The 16,545-nt window shown below is 38.0% G+C and overlaps 2 protein-coding genes across 5 annotated transcripts; one reads left to right on the top strand and one right to left on the bottom strand.

Annotated features, from left to right (window-relative positions):
• Window positions 1–2,635: 2,635 nt before the first annotated feature.
• Window positions 2,636–8,005, bottom strand: prdx1 (peroxiredoxin 1). Of its 2 annotated transcripts, none has more exons than XM_042334764.1 (6): window positions 7,870–8,005; window positions 5,099–5,239; window positions 4,597–4,750; window positions 3,589–3,711; window positions 3,264–3,394; window positions 2,636–3,011 (listed from the first exon to the last, which is right to left on the bottom strand). In XM_042334764.1, exons 2-6 carry the CDS (start codon window positions 5,226–5,228, stop codon window positions 2,926–2,928), a joined length of 624 nt encoding a protein of 207 aa, XP_042190698.1. In that variant the 5' UTR covers window positions 5,229–5,239; window positions 7,870–8,005; the 3' UTR covers window positions 2,636–2,925.
• Window positions 8,006–8,184: 179 nt separating this feature from the next.
• Window positions 8,185–16,059, top strand: akr1a1b (aldo-keto reductase family 1, member A1b (aldehyde reductase)). 3 transcript variants are annotated; one of them, XM_007899890.2, is made up of 10 exons: window positions 8,186–8,236; window positions 9,094–9,174; window positions 9,413–9,505; window positions 9,974–10,093; window positions 11,133–11,284; window positions 11,914–12,109; window positions 12,753–12,952; window positions 13,591–13,663; window positions 14,338–14,424; window positions 14,764–16,059. In XM_007899890.2, exons 3-10 carry the CDS (start codon window positions 9,419–9,421, stop codon window positions 14,827–14,829), a joined length of 981 nt encoding a protein of 326 aa, XP_007898081.2. In that variant the 5' UTR covers window positions 8,186–8,236; window positions 9,094–9,174; window positions 9,413–9,418; the 3' UTR covers window positions 14,830–16,059. The 3 variants fall into 3 exon arrangements, with proteins under 3 accessions (XP_007898082.2, XP_007898081.2, XP_042191574.1); XM_042335640.1 differs by lacking the exon at window positions 8,186–8,236 and adding an exon at window positions 8,706–8,778; XM_007899891.2 differs by lacking the exon at window positions 9,094–9,174 and having other exon boundaries at window positions 8,185–8,236.
• Window positions 16,060–16,545: the final 486 nt, after the last annotated feature.

Genomic DNA, 16,545 nt, shown 5'->3' with positions numbered 1-16,545 from the left:
GAAAAGCTCTATATCAAATGCAAGGATTATTATTGTGATTAATATTATAGATAACCAAAGTGAGGTAGGGTTTAGTGCAGCCAGTTTTAGTAGTTCAAGTAGCCTTCTGCAGCATTCCCCCCAAAGAGATAGTACCTCGACAAGATTCCTTTAGCAGATTATTTAGTGGTTTATTAGTATTACTGCTGGAAGCAATCTACATTCAATGAGCAATAATTGTTGAGACATTTTTTTCTCCTACCAAAGACAGGACCCCAATGAGCACAGATAATTAGACCACTATAATCTAGAGCTATTATAGTCATATCATCCATTAAACAAAACAACTAACCAATTCTTATCAACCTGAAACTACTATTATACAATTATTATATTTATCATTATGAAATTCATACAGTATATAAAAAAAACTCAATCATCAGCACCCTCTACTGCCAATCTATTAGAACAGCAGTTTGATGCAATTCAAATACTCATCCTTTTCACTACAAATTTTACAAATGTATCTTACTGATGAATATTAATACAGTGGTATCTATTTGAAATCATTTGTTGCAGGAAGATGTTCATCTTTTGCAGCATTTGATGTTAAAGGAACAACAGACTGACTGTAAATTGTATGCAAATTTGAAAAAGAAACTTATCCTTGTTCGTTTTGAGTATATTGTTTTAATGTAATGCCATCTGGTGCATGGATTGAATCGGGCCATAAAATCCTGGGGGATTTCATTCAGTCTGAATCTCGAAAATGATTCCCAAATCCCCTAGCTGGGCAAAGTGTAAGTGATCTCTTTACATAAATGGGCACTTTTATTTCCAAAATATCCTAAATGTATCAAGTGAGAGTTAAAACTCTCTTGTTCCAACTTTCTTAAGCAATTACTGTCAATACAATCATGAAGACCTTGTTATTAGAAAGACCACAAGGTGAATACTTCACCACTGGTGATATCTATGTCAGGCATCTTACCAGAGCCAAGTGGACACTTTTGGTTTGTAATTGAGATTAAAAAACAATTGTCACCATGAAGTCAAGATTTCTGAAAATGAGATTAACAGAAACATATTCTTGAAATAGAAAGAAGCCAAAATTTTTTTTTAAAGTAGACAAGAACATAATTTTTGAAAAGAGGTTTCAAACATTTTTAAAAGCACTTGGGAGTGTGTGAATTTCTTTATTATTATAACTGATGTCTATGAATAGTGTATTCACCAGATTTTTTGCTTTTAACAGTTTTATAGCAACGGTTCTTGTACAAGCAATGCTTCTGAAATCTAACTAGGAAATGTCAGTGTGATAATAGACATCTCAAGGCTTGCATCCATAAGCTCAAAATGTCGCACCACTTTAGTCAGTAATCACATGATTAGATGCAACATTTCCTTCTGTTTTTAAGTACTTGCTCTGTTTTGACTACTTATTCCAATACTTTAAAATAGAGTAAATTTCCATGCACGGTACTGTAAAACTTGGCAATGGAAATTTATGGATGGAACAAGCTGAAAACATTCCATAGCAACACTTATATAGAAAGGAAGCGATAAATGTTAATATGTTAGATTCTCAACTAAATAACATTTTCTTAACCTGCTTCCCATTTTACCCTACCAGCAACTTTCATCTTGAGTAACAACTTAAGAGTAGCTCCTCTCCTGTTTTTCATTATATTTATCATTCTCCAAACTACTCCTACTTGTTCATATACATGTTAGATTTGCCTCTGTATTTTAACACATATCTAATATAATCGTAGATGGCTCAGATTAGGTCATAACGCTATAATTTAATTGGTGGTGGGAGATATCATAATCTGTAATAGTGTAACTTGAAAGGTTTATGGATTTTGGATTTTATCAAGCATAGGCTGGACTCTTGTTTTTACACCACATATTGCAGGTAAATGAAATGCCTCGCTGCAAGTGGATAGGAACACACAGATGCATTCTACTCAAATGACTATATGTTAAAGTCCTGAGTGGAGTGAAGCATTACATAAGAGTAACTTTCATTTATTCTGAAACATTATTATTTCCTATAAATGGGCATTGGTCACAGTTGTTATATTTGAGATATTGTTTAATAAAAGTAGTTTCTGCTTTACTGGCAATTCACTCCTGTAGCGTTTGAGTACCAAATATGGAATCAACTCTAAAAGCATTTAAAAAGTCACATTGCTTTCGGCAGTATAAGAAAGGGCATGAGATCACAAAAATGTGTATCTAAAATCCATCGATTTGATGAAGGAGAACCTCCTCTATTGTCATTGGATTCCCCATCTTCAGTCACAGATATCTGTGGGCTCTTTTCCATGATTGTCTTCATTTTTGCACCAAGTTATATTCGTTGAATAAATATTACGAGTGCCCTAGTCGTAAATGAAGCATTTCTGAAATCAACACACTGATTGTCAACAAGGAAATTTCAAAGGCTAAGATCTCCAACAGAAGGTGAGAAATCAAAGAAGAGAACAAAAGAAAGAAAAATGAACAAAAAGGAACTCGAAGTTGGATTCATTTTGCTTTTTCTAATCCAACTTCCATAAAAAGAATAATACAAGGAAGGGAAGAAAAAAAGAAAAGTAAAAAAGCATTGTGTGGCATAATCAAATCATTTAAACCACAGTGAAGTCACTGATTTTTTTCAAACTTTATTTTTGCATTAACAAATACATGAAAAAACAAACTCTGCAAAGTGAATATCAGATTTTACCCAATACCACCGGTTTGTTCAAAGCTCTAACCTTTACAACCAGTAGATAAGTGTTGAGGACATCTCTCAGTACAATGTCTATTACTTTTTCATCTCAAGATTTCAACAGTAGCAAAACACCTGCTCACTAAAAATATTAACATTGTTCAACCACACACAGAATGGACCAATATTTCACTGGTTACATTCAAGCACAATAGAACCTGTAGTTCTTTTTATTTCTGTTTGGAAAAGTATTCCTTGCTCTTTTCTACATCAGGCGTGATAGTATCGCTCCCAGGTTTCCAATTAGCAGGGCAAACTGAAAGACAGGAGCTTTAACTTAAAAATAAGTCTTTTTGTTAATGATTATAAATTATTACCATGTTTCCATTATTTATTCTAATAACTTTTCTACACAACTTTTTCTTTCCCTCTCATCCACCAACTGAATCAATTATATTGTTCTTTGAAATTACAACCTTAAAGTAGTCAAATAATACCTTTCAAAATTTTACAATGTTATGGATGCGACATTAAGGGAGGAGGAAGCCTAAATAAAATTGCCACTTACCTTCTCCGTGTTCATCTGTAAACTGGAATGCTTGAACCAGCCTCATAACTTCATCAACTGAACGTCCAACAGGCAGGTCATTGATCATGATCTGACGCAGAACACCACTATCATCAATGATGAACAAACCTCTGGAAGAACATTTAGCATGTTTAAATTGTAGTAACAGATACTACATTCAGCTAAAGTTACAGTCACTACATTTTACATTAAAATTCTGTAAAAGGTGCAAGGATTTTTCTTTATCATTAATGTGTATCATCAATACTAAGTCTGAAATCTCCCTTACAAATGTTATTCTTCTGATATTTCCCCAATGACTAACCGGAAAGCAATGCCTTCATCCTCTTTCAAGACACCATAATCTGTGCAGATGGTTCGACGGACATCTGACACTATAGGAATCTTTGTGGGACCAAGTCCTCCTTGTTTTCTTGGTGTATTGATCCTACAAAGTACATATGTCTAATTTATTTTAAGCTATATTTGAATATGATAAAAACAAAACAGGTAGAACGCTGGCCTTCTATTGAGGTTCATTTGGCAAACAATGCCATTCTCAAATCAGCCATCAAATCAGCCATCAACTAACAGCAACTTATTTGCATTTGCTTTGGTTGTTGCATATTATATTACATTAGCTAATTCTATTATAACTGTAGATCATGCCATTGTGTACAGTGTAAGACTGCAGAAAAAACATTGTTAAGGTTACTATGAAAAGAAGTCTTCAAGACAATTCCTTGAGACTTCTCTTCAAATGATTGTCTATTTGTTTGAATCTAATTCATCCACCACATATAAACGAGGAAGACCACAGTCACAAAATCACAAGGAAGTCCATACTGAAAACAAGTCATGTAACTGTATCAGAGAAGTAACATAATTTGAAAGACAAATACTACAGGTTTGTTAACACTAAGCTGGAGATTCAGTTGATTAGGAGTTAATAGAATTACTGTCAGCTTCTCCAATCACACTTGCTGGATAAGGGAGACATGAAGAGTTCGGAATGCCGACTGGAACATTCTTTCCCAACAAAGAATGTGTGTGGGGGTTTAGAGAGTGCTCACTCGATTATCTTGTTCTGGATTCTTCAAAAAGAAATACAAGATCAGTGATGTCTTGGAAAATATGTTTTTCTGCTTTGAGGCCATTGGAGTTAGCAGTTACTTCAACTTGGATATATCAGCATCAGAGGCAGATTATTACATAGCTGTAATAATTGGTGTTCCCTGTGGAGTTTTGTTTAGCCACTTGATCTTGTATTTCCCCATTTCACTTCTTAAAAATAAATGAAAATCCTATAAACAGTCAAATAAAATGTACATACCATGCCAAGTGCGCAAACTGGGAATCTATAGAAGCAGCAATTATTTCACAGTTGATCTTTTTGAAGTCTGCAACTCGGTCACTGAAAGCAATGATCTCAGTTGGACACACAAAGGAGAAATCAAGTGGGTAGAAAAAGAAGACTACGTATTTTCCTTTTGGAAGAAAGAACAGTATTATTAACAAGCACAGTACTAAAAAATCTCATCAAGACAAATCTAAATTTTAATAGAATACCAAGCATATCAGGTTTAGATATCGGTAAAATAGCCAGGACGTAGCAGGGCAATGCCAAGTTTCCACATATCTAAGAGAGCTGCCTTTCAAAAATCTTGGGAATAGGAATTGTGATCCCAGGGATTAGATGTTGTAGCTATGAGGATAGGCTTGAAAAATTGAGAAAAGGCTAAAATGGAATATAATACAGGTCTTCAAAATTCTACAGTGTATTAAAATAATAGTTGATTTCAGAAAATTTTAAAGCCATCATTTTCTAGCTTTACCTGAAGCCATGCCTTTAGTCATACCTTTGTAGCTAGATAACCTTAGTTCATCAAACTGTCCATCAGGCATCACAGCGGTGGCTTCAAAATCAGGGGCTTGCTTCCCAATTTGAGCTTTCCCAGCAGACATTCTGAATCAATCTGAAAAGCAATGTTTGACTTTAAAACTTAGGTTTCACCCACGTTGTTTCAAAAGTTTATTTGACATCTTAAAAAGTCACATGGAAAACTAGAACTTACCTTTTAATCTAAGTGTAATACAACTATGAAATATTTAAGCATAGGAATGGTGAAGTATGGGTATGATCAAAATGCACATTATAGTGCTAGAAAATACCTACGTAGCCTCAATGGGTTGAATGGTCTCCTTCTGAGTTGTAATATGTACATCTCACATTCTAAGTAGAGAGCAAAATACTAGTAGCATAAGAGCTACTTTCAAAAGTGCTTAATTCATCAGCACTGTCCCAAGGATGAAAAGATAATCATTGTAAAATGTTAAATTATAACATTTGTCCTCTTCTATCATCACTCTAATTTGTCTACTGATCTAGAAAATATGCTCCATCATCAGCCCTCTCTCTATCCACCAGTAATCCACTATAATTTGTTTCAAATATTGTTTCGTCAGATTTTAATATTTTCAAAAATATTTATTGAATACAAATATCTACAAAATACAGAATTGAGGCAAAAAGGCAAAAAAAAGTATAATACATGTCTTCAAGTACAGTAAATGGGGCCTTGATACAAACATAACACCCCTCCTCTACAAGTGAAATTTGTTGTTGTTGCTGTGCCATTATTCATTTTATTTCTGTAAACTACCAACATTCAATATACATCCTCCAGTTTTCTTAAGACAGCAAAATTAGTTTCTGCAATTTTTAGGCCAAATTTGGGCTGGACAGATCTATGACGGTAGATTTACTCGGTCACATTTTCATTCCCTGCAAAACTAGCCTTTAAACTTACTTTTCAGCCAATGAAGCATTTTAAAAAAATACAGTAGATATTCTTACATTAGCTGGAGAACACAAAGCATGATGAAAAAACTATTTGTCTTCGCTCCAGGTAATACTTTAGTAGAGATTTTCAATAATCTTGAAGAGTGTGAACAAACATCAGCATCATCGCACTAAACTATCCTGGGGTTACTAGTTCTTCAGCTACCCATCCAAAGTCCTCTGTCTAACACTATCGGAAAAAGACAAATCGCGGGTATGGTTCTTTATCCATATCCATTACTTTTAGATGTCTCTCACAAAAGTTTTCGGTTATTTGATCTAACCGATTCACACAAAGTTATCAAGCAATTTTTTTTCTTTCTGACTTTTTGAAAAAATACCACTGCAATATACAGGTTTCACTCCCTCAAATGTTTAATGAGTAAAGGCACTAAACCATACTGACACAAGGCTGCAGGGTTAAACTCTGTTCTGTGCTGTTAGCGGGCACTACGAATGACCCAAGTGCCCTTCTGGCCAGAGAAAGAAAAGAATGAACCAGGGCTCCTACTCCATACAGGAGGATCTTGTGGAGTATAAACACTGACATGGAGAAGTTGGGGCAAATGGACTGTTTCTGTGCTGCAACATTCTACATAATTCCTTCTAACATGCAAAGGTGCGAACATTCACACATAATGAGGCCCAAACCTTTGCACAGAGAAGCCCAAAACTTCTCACATGGAAAGGCCCAAAATTTCTCAACTCTCTTGACAAGTTGAACTAGAACCAACGGTCGCTGGAGTCCCGCAGGTGTGTGCCTGACGGACACATCTATCACGAGGAGGTTGCTGCTCCCTTGAGGCTGGTCGGAATTTTTCTTTAAAGTTTATTAATTTAGAAAAGGGAAGAAAATAAAAAAAAAACTCTTTCACGCAGGCAGGAACGGCGTCCCCGCCTTGTCTGCCCCGAGAATGGCCGTCCCTTTCCCCACCAGAAAGGCAGCTTTAACAAATAATAATAATAATAAAAATCCTTGCATTCGATAGAGCGCTTTTCACATCTTCTATATACGTCTCAAAGCCCTTCACAGAATATGCTACATAGTGAATTGACGGTATATTTGCGGGCGAACGACACCGGGGAATTTATTTTTTTTTTTTGAATTTCGAGTTACTTTTTTCTTTTCGCGCGCGCGGTGCGAAAGCACATCGAGAGCGCCGCCTGTCCCTGACCCAACAGTGAGATAGGTTAACGCCTTCGAGAAGAAGAGGAGGAAGAGGAGGAGGAGGATGCGGCTGAGTTTATAAGAACTTTAGCAAGTTGCCAGGCGGAAGAAGACCGAGATCCTTCTAATCGAGTTCAGCCTTCCGCCATCCTTGGGGGGGGGGGTTGGGGGGGTCAGTCGCCCGACATGTCCCGGGTACCCAAAACTATAGCCGGTACCCCCAGAGGTGATAATAATAATAATCCTTGCATTCGACGTAGCGCCTCGTCACGTCTTCCCTCAAGAAGGAAAAAAAAATCCCTCAAGAAGGGGGGAAAAAAAACAACAATAATAATTGGGTCAATTCAACCCACGGCTGTGTGTGTGTGTGTGGTGGGAGGGTGAGGGTGGGGGAGGCCGCTGTGCGCCATTGGCCGCCGCGTTTCGCCCACAAAAATACACCGTCAATTCACTTTACAGTATATTCGTTCCGGCGCCTCGGGACGTCCTCCCGACGTGAAAGGCGCTATACAAATGTCATCTTGTTGTTGTTGTTGATGATGATGATGCCCTGACCTCACGGGTATGTTCCCTGCCCGGCCCGGCCTAAACTCTACCTGCCCGCCGCCGCCGACGTCGTCGTCGTCGTGGTGGTGGTTGCCGCCGCCGCCGCCCTGTCAGAACGACGCTCTTCTCTTTCCACCGCCTTCCCGCCCGGGCGCTCGAGCCGACTGGCTTGACGGCAGTGCGCAGGCGCCGATGCCCCTCGCCCCTTCGCCCGCACGCGGGTGTCCCCGTGCGGCGCAGGCGCGGTCCGGTCCGACCCGCCCCCACCCGACCAACCGACCCCAGCGGGCCGTTGGTGTTCAAAAACAGACGGAGGGCGCGCGCGCGCGCGTGTGAGTGAGTGAGTGAGTGAGTGCGCGCGCGCGAGAGCGAGCGAGCGCTGTCGGCGGTCAGGCGCGGGGCGGGGACGGAGGTGAGGTGAGTGGCTCTCTCTGTTGGGGGGTGTTTTTTGCTCCGCGTCTGCCTCTTCTTTGTTAAACCCGTTTATTTATTAATGATATATATCGCGCGCACATATATATTTAAAAAATCGGTTTCGCTTTTCCTCATGAAAAACTAACACCCGCGACAGGAACCTCTCTCTCTCACACACACACACACACACACACACGGGCGCCTTCTTCTACACTTATTTTTTTTTCGCGTTCCTCACTCACTCACTCACTCACTCTTTATGTACTGTTGAGAGTTGGACTGAATGTGAAGGGGATGGATGGCTGTTGTCCCTGTGACTGACTGACTGACTGGAAAAGACGGGACTGAATGGCCGACCTCGTCCGCCTCCCTTCCTCTCGCCTCTTTTCCTTCACTTCACCCCCGTTCTAACGAACCGTTTTCATTGGGTTTTTGCGTTGTGTGTGTGTGTGTGTGTGTGTGTGTTGGGGGGTGGGGGGGGTGGGGGGTGAAAAGGATGTGAAAAAAAATTCTTCCTGGTTGGAGGTGGTCCCTGGCTGCTCAGTGTAAGTATCTGAGCGGATGAGGTGGTGTTGTCTGTCTGTCTGCAGTCTGTGTCTGTGTGTGTGTTAAAAAAAATAGATTGCAATTTACTATAACCATAATAACAGTAATAATCCTTGCATTTGATGCGGCGCCTCATCACGTCTTCAGGATGCCTCCGAGGGTCTCGAAGACGTGCCTGAGGCGCCCGTATCGCAGGATAGTACCGTGAAGTGAATCGACTGTTTGTACGTTGCGGGTTGAAAATCCGTATCGTTATTTATTATGGGTGTACGCGTTCGAAACGGAAAGTAACTTCATTCTTCTACTCTTCAAAGTGGACAACTTGGTTGGTCGAACGCGGGTTTTTCTGCCGTTTAGCCGAGCTTTTCGCCTACAAAACGCACCGTTGCTACACGGTAATGATAATAATATTTATCTTCGCATTTGGTATATAATAGCGCCTTATCTTATACTTTTTGGTATCTTATATTTAAGCACAATATTTACAAACTCTGATTAAAACAATTCCTTTTAAATAATAGGAAAGCTAAGTGCATGAAACATTCTTTGCTTCTTTGGAATGTAACTGAGATTAAAGTTTTTGAATCGTTGCCTTCATTGAATTTTTTTTAAAAAGAGCTTTTTTTTCTTTAGGTGAGAATGGCCACTAAGGATTATGCTGTGCTCCACACTGGACAGAAGATGCCTCTGATTGGTCTTGGGACTTGGAAAAGTGAACCTGGCCAGGTAAACCTATCGCATGGTTTCATAGGCCTACTTGGAATGCTGCAATGTCAATGACTTCCATTTATATACATACACAATCAAACTTGCACTTTTCAAAAGGAAAAAATGGGGAAGCATGTTTTTTTTGCTGCATTCTACATAAATTTTAGAACTGAAGTGTTTCATATGCAACTTACCAAAGTGTGTGTGTTTGTGATCCACTGCCTTGGGCTGCTGCGTTTATAAAGAAAACATTTTTATATTCCAGTGCTGACGGCAATACAAATGTGGTTGAAAAACAGCACTTGTTCAGTTACATTTGGTATGCAGAAGCCAGTATTTTAAGGAAAATATTCAGGTTTCTAACTGGCACATGATCCACACAAGTTTCCTGTTTACAGCACTGTGGTGTTGTTAATCAGCCAGCTAGCTATAAACTGCAACAAGCTGCATCTTTGTGTTTTTTTGTTCATTTTTGTTTGCCCTTAGGTGCAAGAAGCTCTTCAGCATTCCTTGGAGATTGGTTATCGTCACATAGACTGTGCTGCAGTGTACAACAATGAAGCTGAAATTGGACATACTTTGCAAGAGAAAGTTGGTATTGATAAGGTAGGTTAGAAGTGAATTTAAAATGCCCATTGATGAGAATTGCAATTGAGAAATGTGACATAGACTGTTTTAGCACTAACATATGCTGTTGGGATTAGCCATTCACCACTTTTGCAGGAAGATTCTAGCAGGGAGAAAGACATTGACTTACTCATACACCCATTATATCTACTGTACACACTAACATTTTTTGCAGTGGGTTTATGTAACTTGTAAATCAACCAACACCCCCAATACTGTCTAGAGTATAGTGTAGTTTTTATCAGGCTAAAATGGGTCAGTTGTCTTTTGTTAGTTCAACTATATGAACATATCAATTTATTTCAACTAACAATACCAGTGCAGGTAACCTCTTGCTTAAATGCTTATTGTGGTAACTGATGCTTCCTTTAAGATTAATGGCCCAGTGTGTCCCCTCTGACATCACTTTCCCTTGGTAGACCTTTTTAGAGTTTGTGTATTTGAGCTGTGTTCGTGGAAAAAGAGATTAGAATATAGGATTGACTTTATTTCACATTATGTTAAAGGGGATGGAACTTCTACAGAAATATTTTCTGTTCAAAATGCTCTTAACTTTGTTAGGAAATATAACATTGTGAAGGATTATCTAGAACTGGCATCTCTATCATTGTAAACACTATTTTATAATCTTCTCACATTTTAAATAGAGGCTCAGGAATTTCAACTGACTCAAACCATGGTTCCTTTCCCACTTGGTCCTGTTGAACTAGCCCATGTCAGCTTTTCTCGATTACAATTCAATTTGTAACTTTTAAGTTATACTTTTTGGTATAATTTGCTTGTAAGACAGACTTGTTTTGTTAATGCATTATTAATCATTCACCATGATCCAAGTAGTTATGGATTTGTTTCTAAAGTTTCAAACATACTCCTGTTTACTGCCAAACTACTGCCCAAAATTAAGATGCTTGCAAATTGTAAAGTTGGTGTCTATTTGAAAATTAAGATCATGTACACTTTTGTTTCTTTTCCCTCTTTCAACCACCTCTCATTCCCAAATCATATTTTTCTCTTATAGCCTGTAAGCCGAGAGGATATTTTTGTGACCTCCAAGTTGTGGAACACCAAGCATCATCCTGAAGATGTGGAACCTTCGTGTCGTAAATCCCTGAAGGATCTGAAGCTTACTTACCTGGATTTGTACCTAATTCATTGGCCACATGGATTTGAGTAAGTTGCCAGTCGTAAAATGCCAATTGTGGTCATACAAGCAATCTCAATACTCGAATAACTAATTTTACGCTTCCAGAAAGATGCCCCAGGACCATATGGTAGCTAAACCACATGGAATTGTTTAATTCATTATAATAATACTTGCATTTGATATTGTGCTTTTTACATCTTCTAAAAGTGCTTCACAGAGTATACTGTAAAAGTGAATTGACTATATATTTAAATTACATTAAAAACAATTGTTAAGCAGTACTGATTCCTTTGCTGTCCTGGATAAAATCATAGAGAAAACAGCAATGTTATTGTATTTTTTTATGAATGAAAGGTTTGAACAATGGATAGCGCTCTAAACCTACAGAATAACAAAAATTTGATTCAACCTGCTTTAGTAAGTAAGATTATATAATCCTTGCATTTGATATATAATAAGCCACATTATCTTCTTTGCACGGAATATTACCTACAAAACTGGTTTGCATGTTTTGTCAATGTATTGATTTGGCCTAGACATTAGTTATTAAATCTTAGTCTGTTAAGAAGTAATTTCAATATGGCTTGTATATGCTGTACTGGTGTTATAAGCAGTATAAATGTGTTGCACTTACAATTTCATTTTTGTTTTATAGACGAGGTGATATTGCCTTCCCCAAAAATCCTGACGATACAATGCGTTATGATTATGTTGATTATAAGGAAACATGGAAAGCTATGGAGAAACTAGTAGACAAAGGCCTTGTGAAAGCTATTGGACTTTCAAACTTTAACAGCCGACAGATTGATGACATTATCAACATAGCTACAATCAAACCTGCAGTATTGCAGGTATGTGGTTGTTCTTAAACCTCTCAAGAAAGTATAATATTCTGGTCCCACATTTCATAGGTCAGGCCAGGGAGGTTGCTTATAACTGAGCTGTCTTCTTTCAAGATTCCCAAGTATGACCTATCGATTGCCAATAGCCTGCATTAGCATTTTTTTTCTGGCTTGTCATTTCATGCCATGTAATTGCTGTAGGGAATTCTATTGCTTCATTAGAACTCATTTTTTTGTGTGTGGTTGGGGTATGGACCTCATTTAAAAGTCTTAAAATGCATGGGCCTGATCCATCATCACGTCAAAATGCCATCCAACTTTGAGAAGCTTCCCCGTTGTTTCACTGACACCTTTATAGCACTGTTAGAATTACTTAATTCCTCAACTATCGTGTTATAACAGGGCATCACCATATATAAGACAACTAGTCAGGACGTTTAGGGCAAGGACATGAATTTCTATAAATTTGGGAGTAAGGGTGGGTGAGAGTTTTTGCTCTGCATTCCAAGTTGGTGAGTACAAGTTCCATCGTATATTGGTATGGATGTCTTGTTCTTTAATCTTGTTGTTAAACTAATTTTGCTCCATATTGAGAACTAGGTCAGAGTCCGGAGACTTTGTTTGAGAAAATTGTTCTTGTGCATTTTCCAAGGTTGAATGTCATCCATACTTGGCCCAGAATGAATTGATTGCACACTGCCAGAAACGTGGGTTAGTGGTGACTGCATACAGTCCTCTTGGTTCCCCTGATCGGATGTGGAGAAAAGCAGATGAGCCTGTGTTGCTTGAGGAGCCCAGCATTGTATCTCTGGGAAAGAAATATGGGAAATCACCTGCTCAAGTTGTTCTCAGGTATAGGATTTTAAAAATTACTGTTAATTTTTATGGCAATTTTAAATATTCATTTCAGGGTGTTTGGATATGATTTTTAAAAACTCCTTAATCGAAAGGTGGTTTCAGGTGGGATCCTTTATCCGTACTGGATAGATTTACCATTTCATTGTAGGAACTATTGAAGACATCGGATTCAAATTGAGAGTCGATCCACAGAAAAAGGTTGTTACAAGCCTTATCTCCTGCAAGATCTTACTAACGCTTTTCTAAATACTCATTTACAAAACTTTGTAGGATGAAAGAGTGATCATTATAGCACCAACTGTGTTGAATTTTGACTATTCAGATCCGGTGTTGGATTCTTAGGCATGGATTTGTTCACAACCTCAAACTATCTAGGAATAATTGCTTTGTTCAGCAGATAACCTATTGATGCAAAAGGGTTTATCAAAATAATTATATGTAGGAAGAAGATGGTAAAATGAACATTTCACCTTTTCTCTTGTTTAATTTGGTCAGAAACATACCACCTTGTTTTGCAGCTAGTGATTCTATTTGTCCTGATTTAAGGAAGGAAAGTGTTGGCTTCTTACAACTTTGAATTGACCTGTTTTCTCTGTGTCGACCTTATTTAAGCTTTTTCTTTTACTCTATAGGTGGCAGGTGCAGCGTGGAGTGATTGCCATTCCCAAAAGCGTCAATCCAGCCCGAATTGCACAGAATATCCAAGTAAATTGAAACTTTTCCTAATTTAAGTTAATAAGGTAGCAAATTTTCAAAAATTAGTCACTCACTTTGTGTCTGTATGTGGGACATTGCAATTGCCTGTCATGCTTTGCCCACAATATACAGTGTATCCTGTGAAGCGCTTTAAGACATCTCAACGATGTAATAAGGTGCTATGCTAAATGCAAGGATTATTATAACTTCAATAGCAATATAATAGAATGACCAAAATCTCCAATGGGTGGTGACTTCAATCAATATCATTTTGAAATCTATTAATCTTGTGGCTATTAAAATGGTCCTCCAGGCTTAATTTTCCACCATCTTAATTTGAAAAATAGAGAGAAAACCCTGATAGGAAGTGAAAATGCCTGACTTCCAGGGCATTAGGTCACTGCTGTCGTTTGCTGAGCGCTGTGCAAACACAAGAATGACGGAAGTGATATTAATGTTGATCTAACGAAAATCTATTTTTGTGATGTTTGGAAGTGACATTAGGAGTTCACTATAATAACACTTCACTGTAATACACGTTTATAAAATGTATCTGAATGTCAGGGTCCACAAACTATAAGTAAACGTGTATCATAGTGAAGTGATTTATACTTGGGTTCTACTGTATATACTAATTTGGCTGAATGTTTTCACAAATGGTGTAAATGGAAACTCTCTTCTAGGTGTTTGATTTCACTCTAACTGAGGATGAAATAAAAATAATTGAAAGCTTGGACAGGAACTGGCGATATATTGTTCCACTGATCACAGTAAGTTATTAGATTTTTTTTATATGGAGTTCCACTTCAAGTGCTCATCAAGTGCAGCAGAAANTTTTTTAAAGAAAATATTCCACTTGCTGGCGGTCTGGATCTATACAGTGTCCCTTCGCCTCCTTCAAGACCGGTCTCAAGACCCTCCTTCAATCGTGTTGTCAGTCGCCCTCCCACCTCTCTGCCTTCCCTCACCCCTATCTCAGCCCTCCCCCATGCTTGGATCCTGACCCCTGACTGTCCAGCGCCTTGGGACGTCCTCCCTACGTGAAAGGCGCTCTATAAATGTAATTTTGTTGTGTGTTTATCTACTAATTCTTTTTCTTGCTAATACAGGTTGATGGCAAATCTGTACCCAGAGATGCTGCCCATCCACTTTACCCCTTCAATGATGCCTATTAGTGATTAGCTGGATGACCATATGCCTCGTCTCTGTGCATTGTTACCAACCTCTTGAAACGTTTACTGCGTAATCCCATTTAAAGAAATTTGTAATGGATTGTATTACATTATTTGTATGCTTTTGTTATTGATGTACCAGTATACCTACTAATTCATTTGAAAGCAAGGGATGATTCTCTAATATTCAGTAAATAATCGATTTTGGTGAGTGAGCACATCCAATTCTCTGCTGTGTGGTAATTTTACTGACAATTAAAGACCTTTTCCTCCCTCCCCCACTACCCTCTCTTCCCCCCCCACATACATTTGAAACCAAATTGAGGTGAAACTGATTTCCAATTACTCACACTTAACAGAGTCTTTTCCCCCTCCCCTTTTGTCCAAATTTCACAAAGATAAATCTAAATAATTTGAGGTTTGCCCTTGTACTAAGAAATGATTTTCTCTGGCAGACCATGATACAGTTGTCCTTAGGACATGAATAAAGGTTCAATGGGTCCAGATACTTTTATGACATCACAAAATTAAATTTTAACTTCTTGCTCAGGTTCTAATATACATTATGGCCTTAACTTGCTTAACAGGAGTGCCAAACAGGCTTATTTAAAGACTCTGACTATTCTGATTAGCTGTGTCTTACCACTTAAGGTGAATTACAACATAAGAACAAGAATACACCATTCAGCCCCTCAAGCCTTTTCTGCCATTCTATTAGATCATGGCTGATCTGTACCTCAATTTTACAACTATAAAATGATCTCAACTCCAATTGTACAACCTTGGCAGCTCAGTTGAGTGCCAATATTACCAGAGGTTTTCTAGACATGTGCACAGCGGAATTAGGGGACGGGATTGGGAAGATGTCACCACATTACCATTGAAATGGTTGAGTGCTCTAGTTGCTGCAACATTACAATAAGTAATCGCTGGAAATCTCAAATAAGACAGTTGTTTCTAGATTAAAAGTAAAGCTTCTGATAGTCATTCTGACCAATGTCTCTTGATAAGTTTAATATTGAATTTTGCCTGAAATATTCCTTTAAAAAGTGGCTATAAAAATAAAGTATATTTTCAATGTGATGATTAATGGATGGTGGGTTATATCAAAAAAATCTTGATTATCCTTCTGCTTTATATTACAAATGTATAAACACTAGATGCTTGTCAAGTCTCATGGTTGTAAAAATGGCATTAATAAATTCCAGAGCTTTATTTGTTCTGTTCTTGGTTCTTTTGGATTGCATTGCATTTTTTAATTATGTGAGTTTAAGAGGGTGCCACTTAAGACAACTTTGACCCAGGGACATTGGCCTTTGGAAAAACTAAGGCAAGAGTTTTCAAATGCTGAAAATTAGTCACCATCTTAAAACATTTTGCCCCAAACCTTTTGATTTAAAAACCTATCAGTTATTGCTGCAGTTGTGGATTCATTTGCAATTGCTTCATTCAATTCAGACAGAGACATGTACAATCGAACCTCGGTACAAATTCATAGAAACCAACACACTGGATTATGTGAAGAATTTATTTATAATAAAGATAAGAGTTACCCAAGATTAATTCAGCTTCCATGGGAATTAGACAAGCACCTCATGGTGATTGAGAATTCCAATGTAAGATTGAGGTGACAAAACCTGTTAAAGACATAAACTTCCTGATGTTGCTGTTAACTTTGGGACTGTGTACTCTCTCAGCGCGGGCTGCTTGTGTTCATGG

The sequence above is a fragment of the Callorhinchus milii genome, unplaced genomic scaffold (assembly GCF_018977255.1).
Source record: "Callorhinchus milii isolate IMCB2004 unplaced genomic scaffold, IMCB_Cmil_1.0 Scaffold5, whole genome shotgun sequence".
In the NCBI taxonomy this organism is placed as follows: Eukaryota; Metazoa; Chordata; class Chondrichthyes; order Chimaeriformes; family Callorhinchidae; genus Callorhinchus; species Callorhinchus milii.
This window is presented reverse-complemented; position numbering and strand designations above follow the sequence as displayed.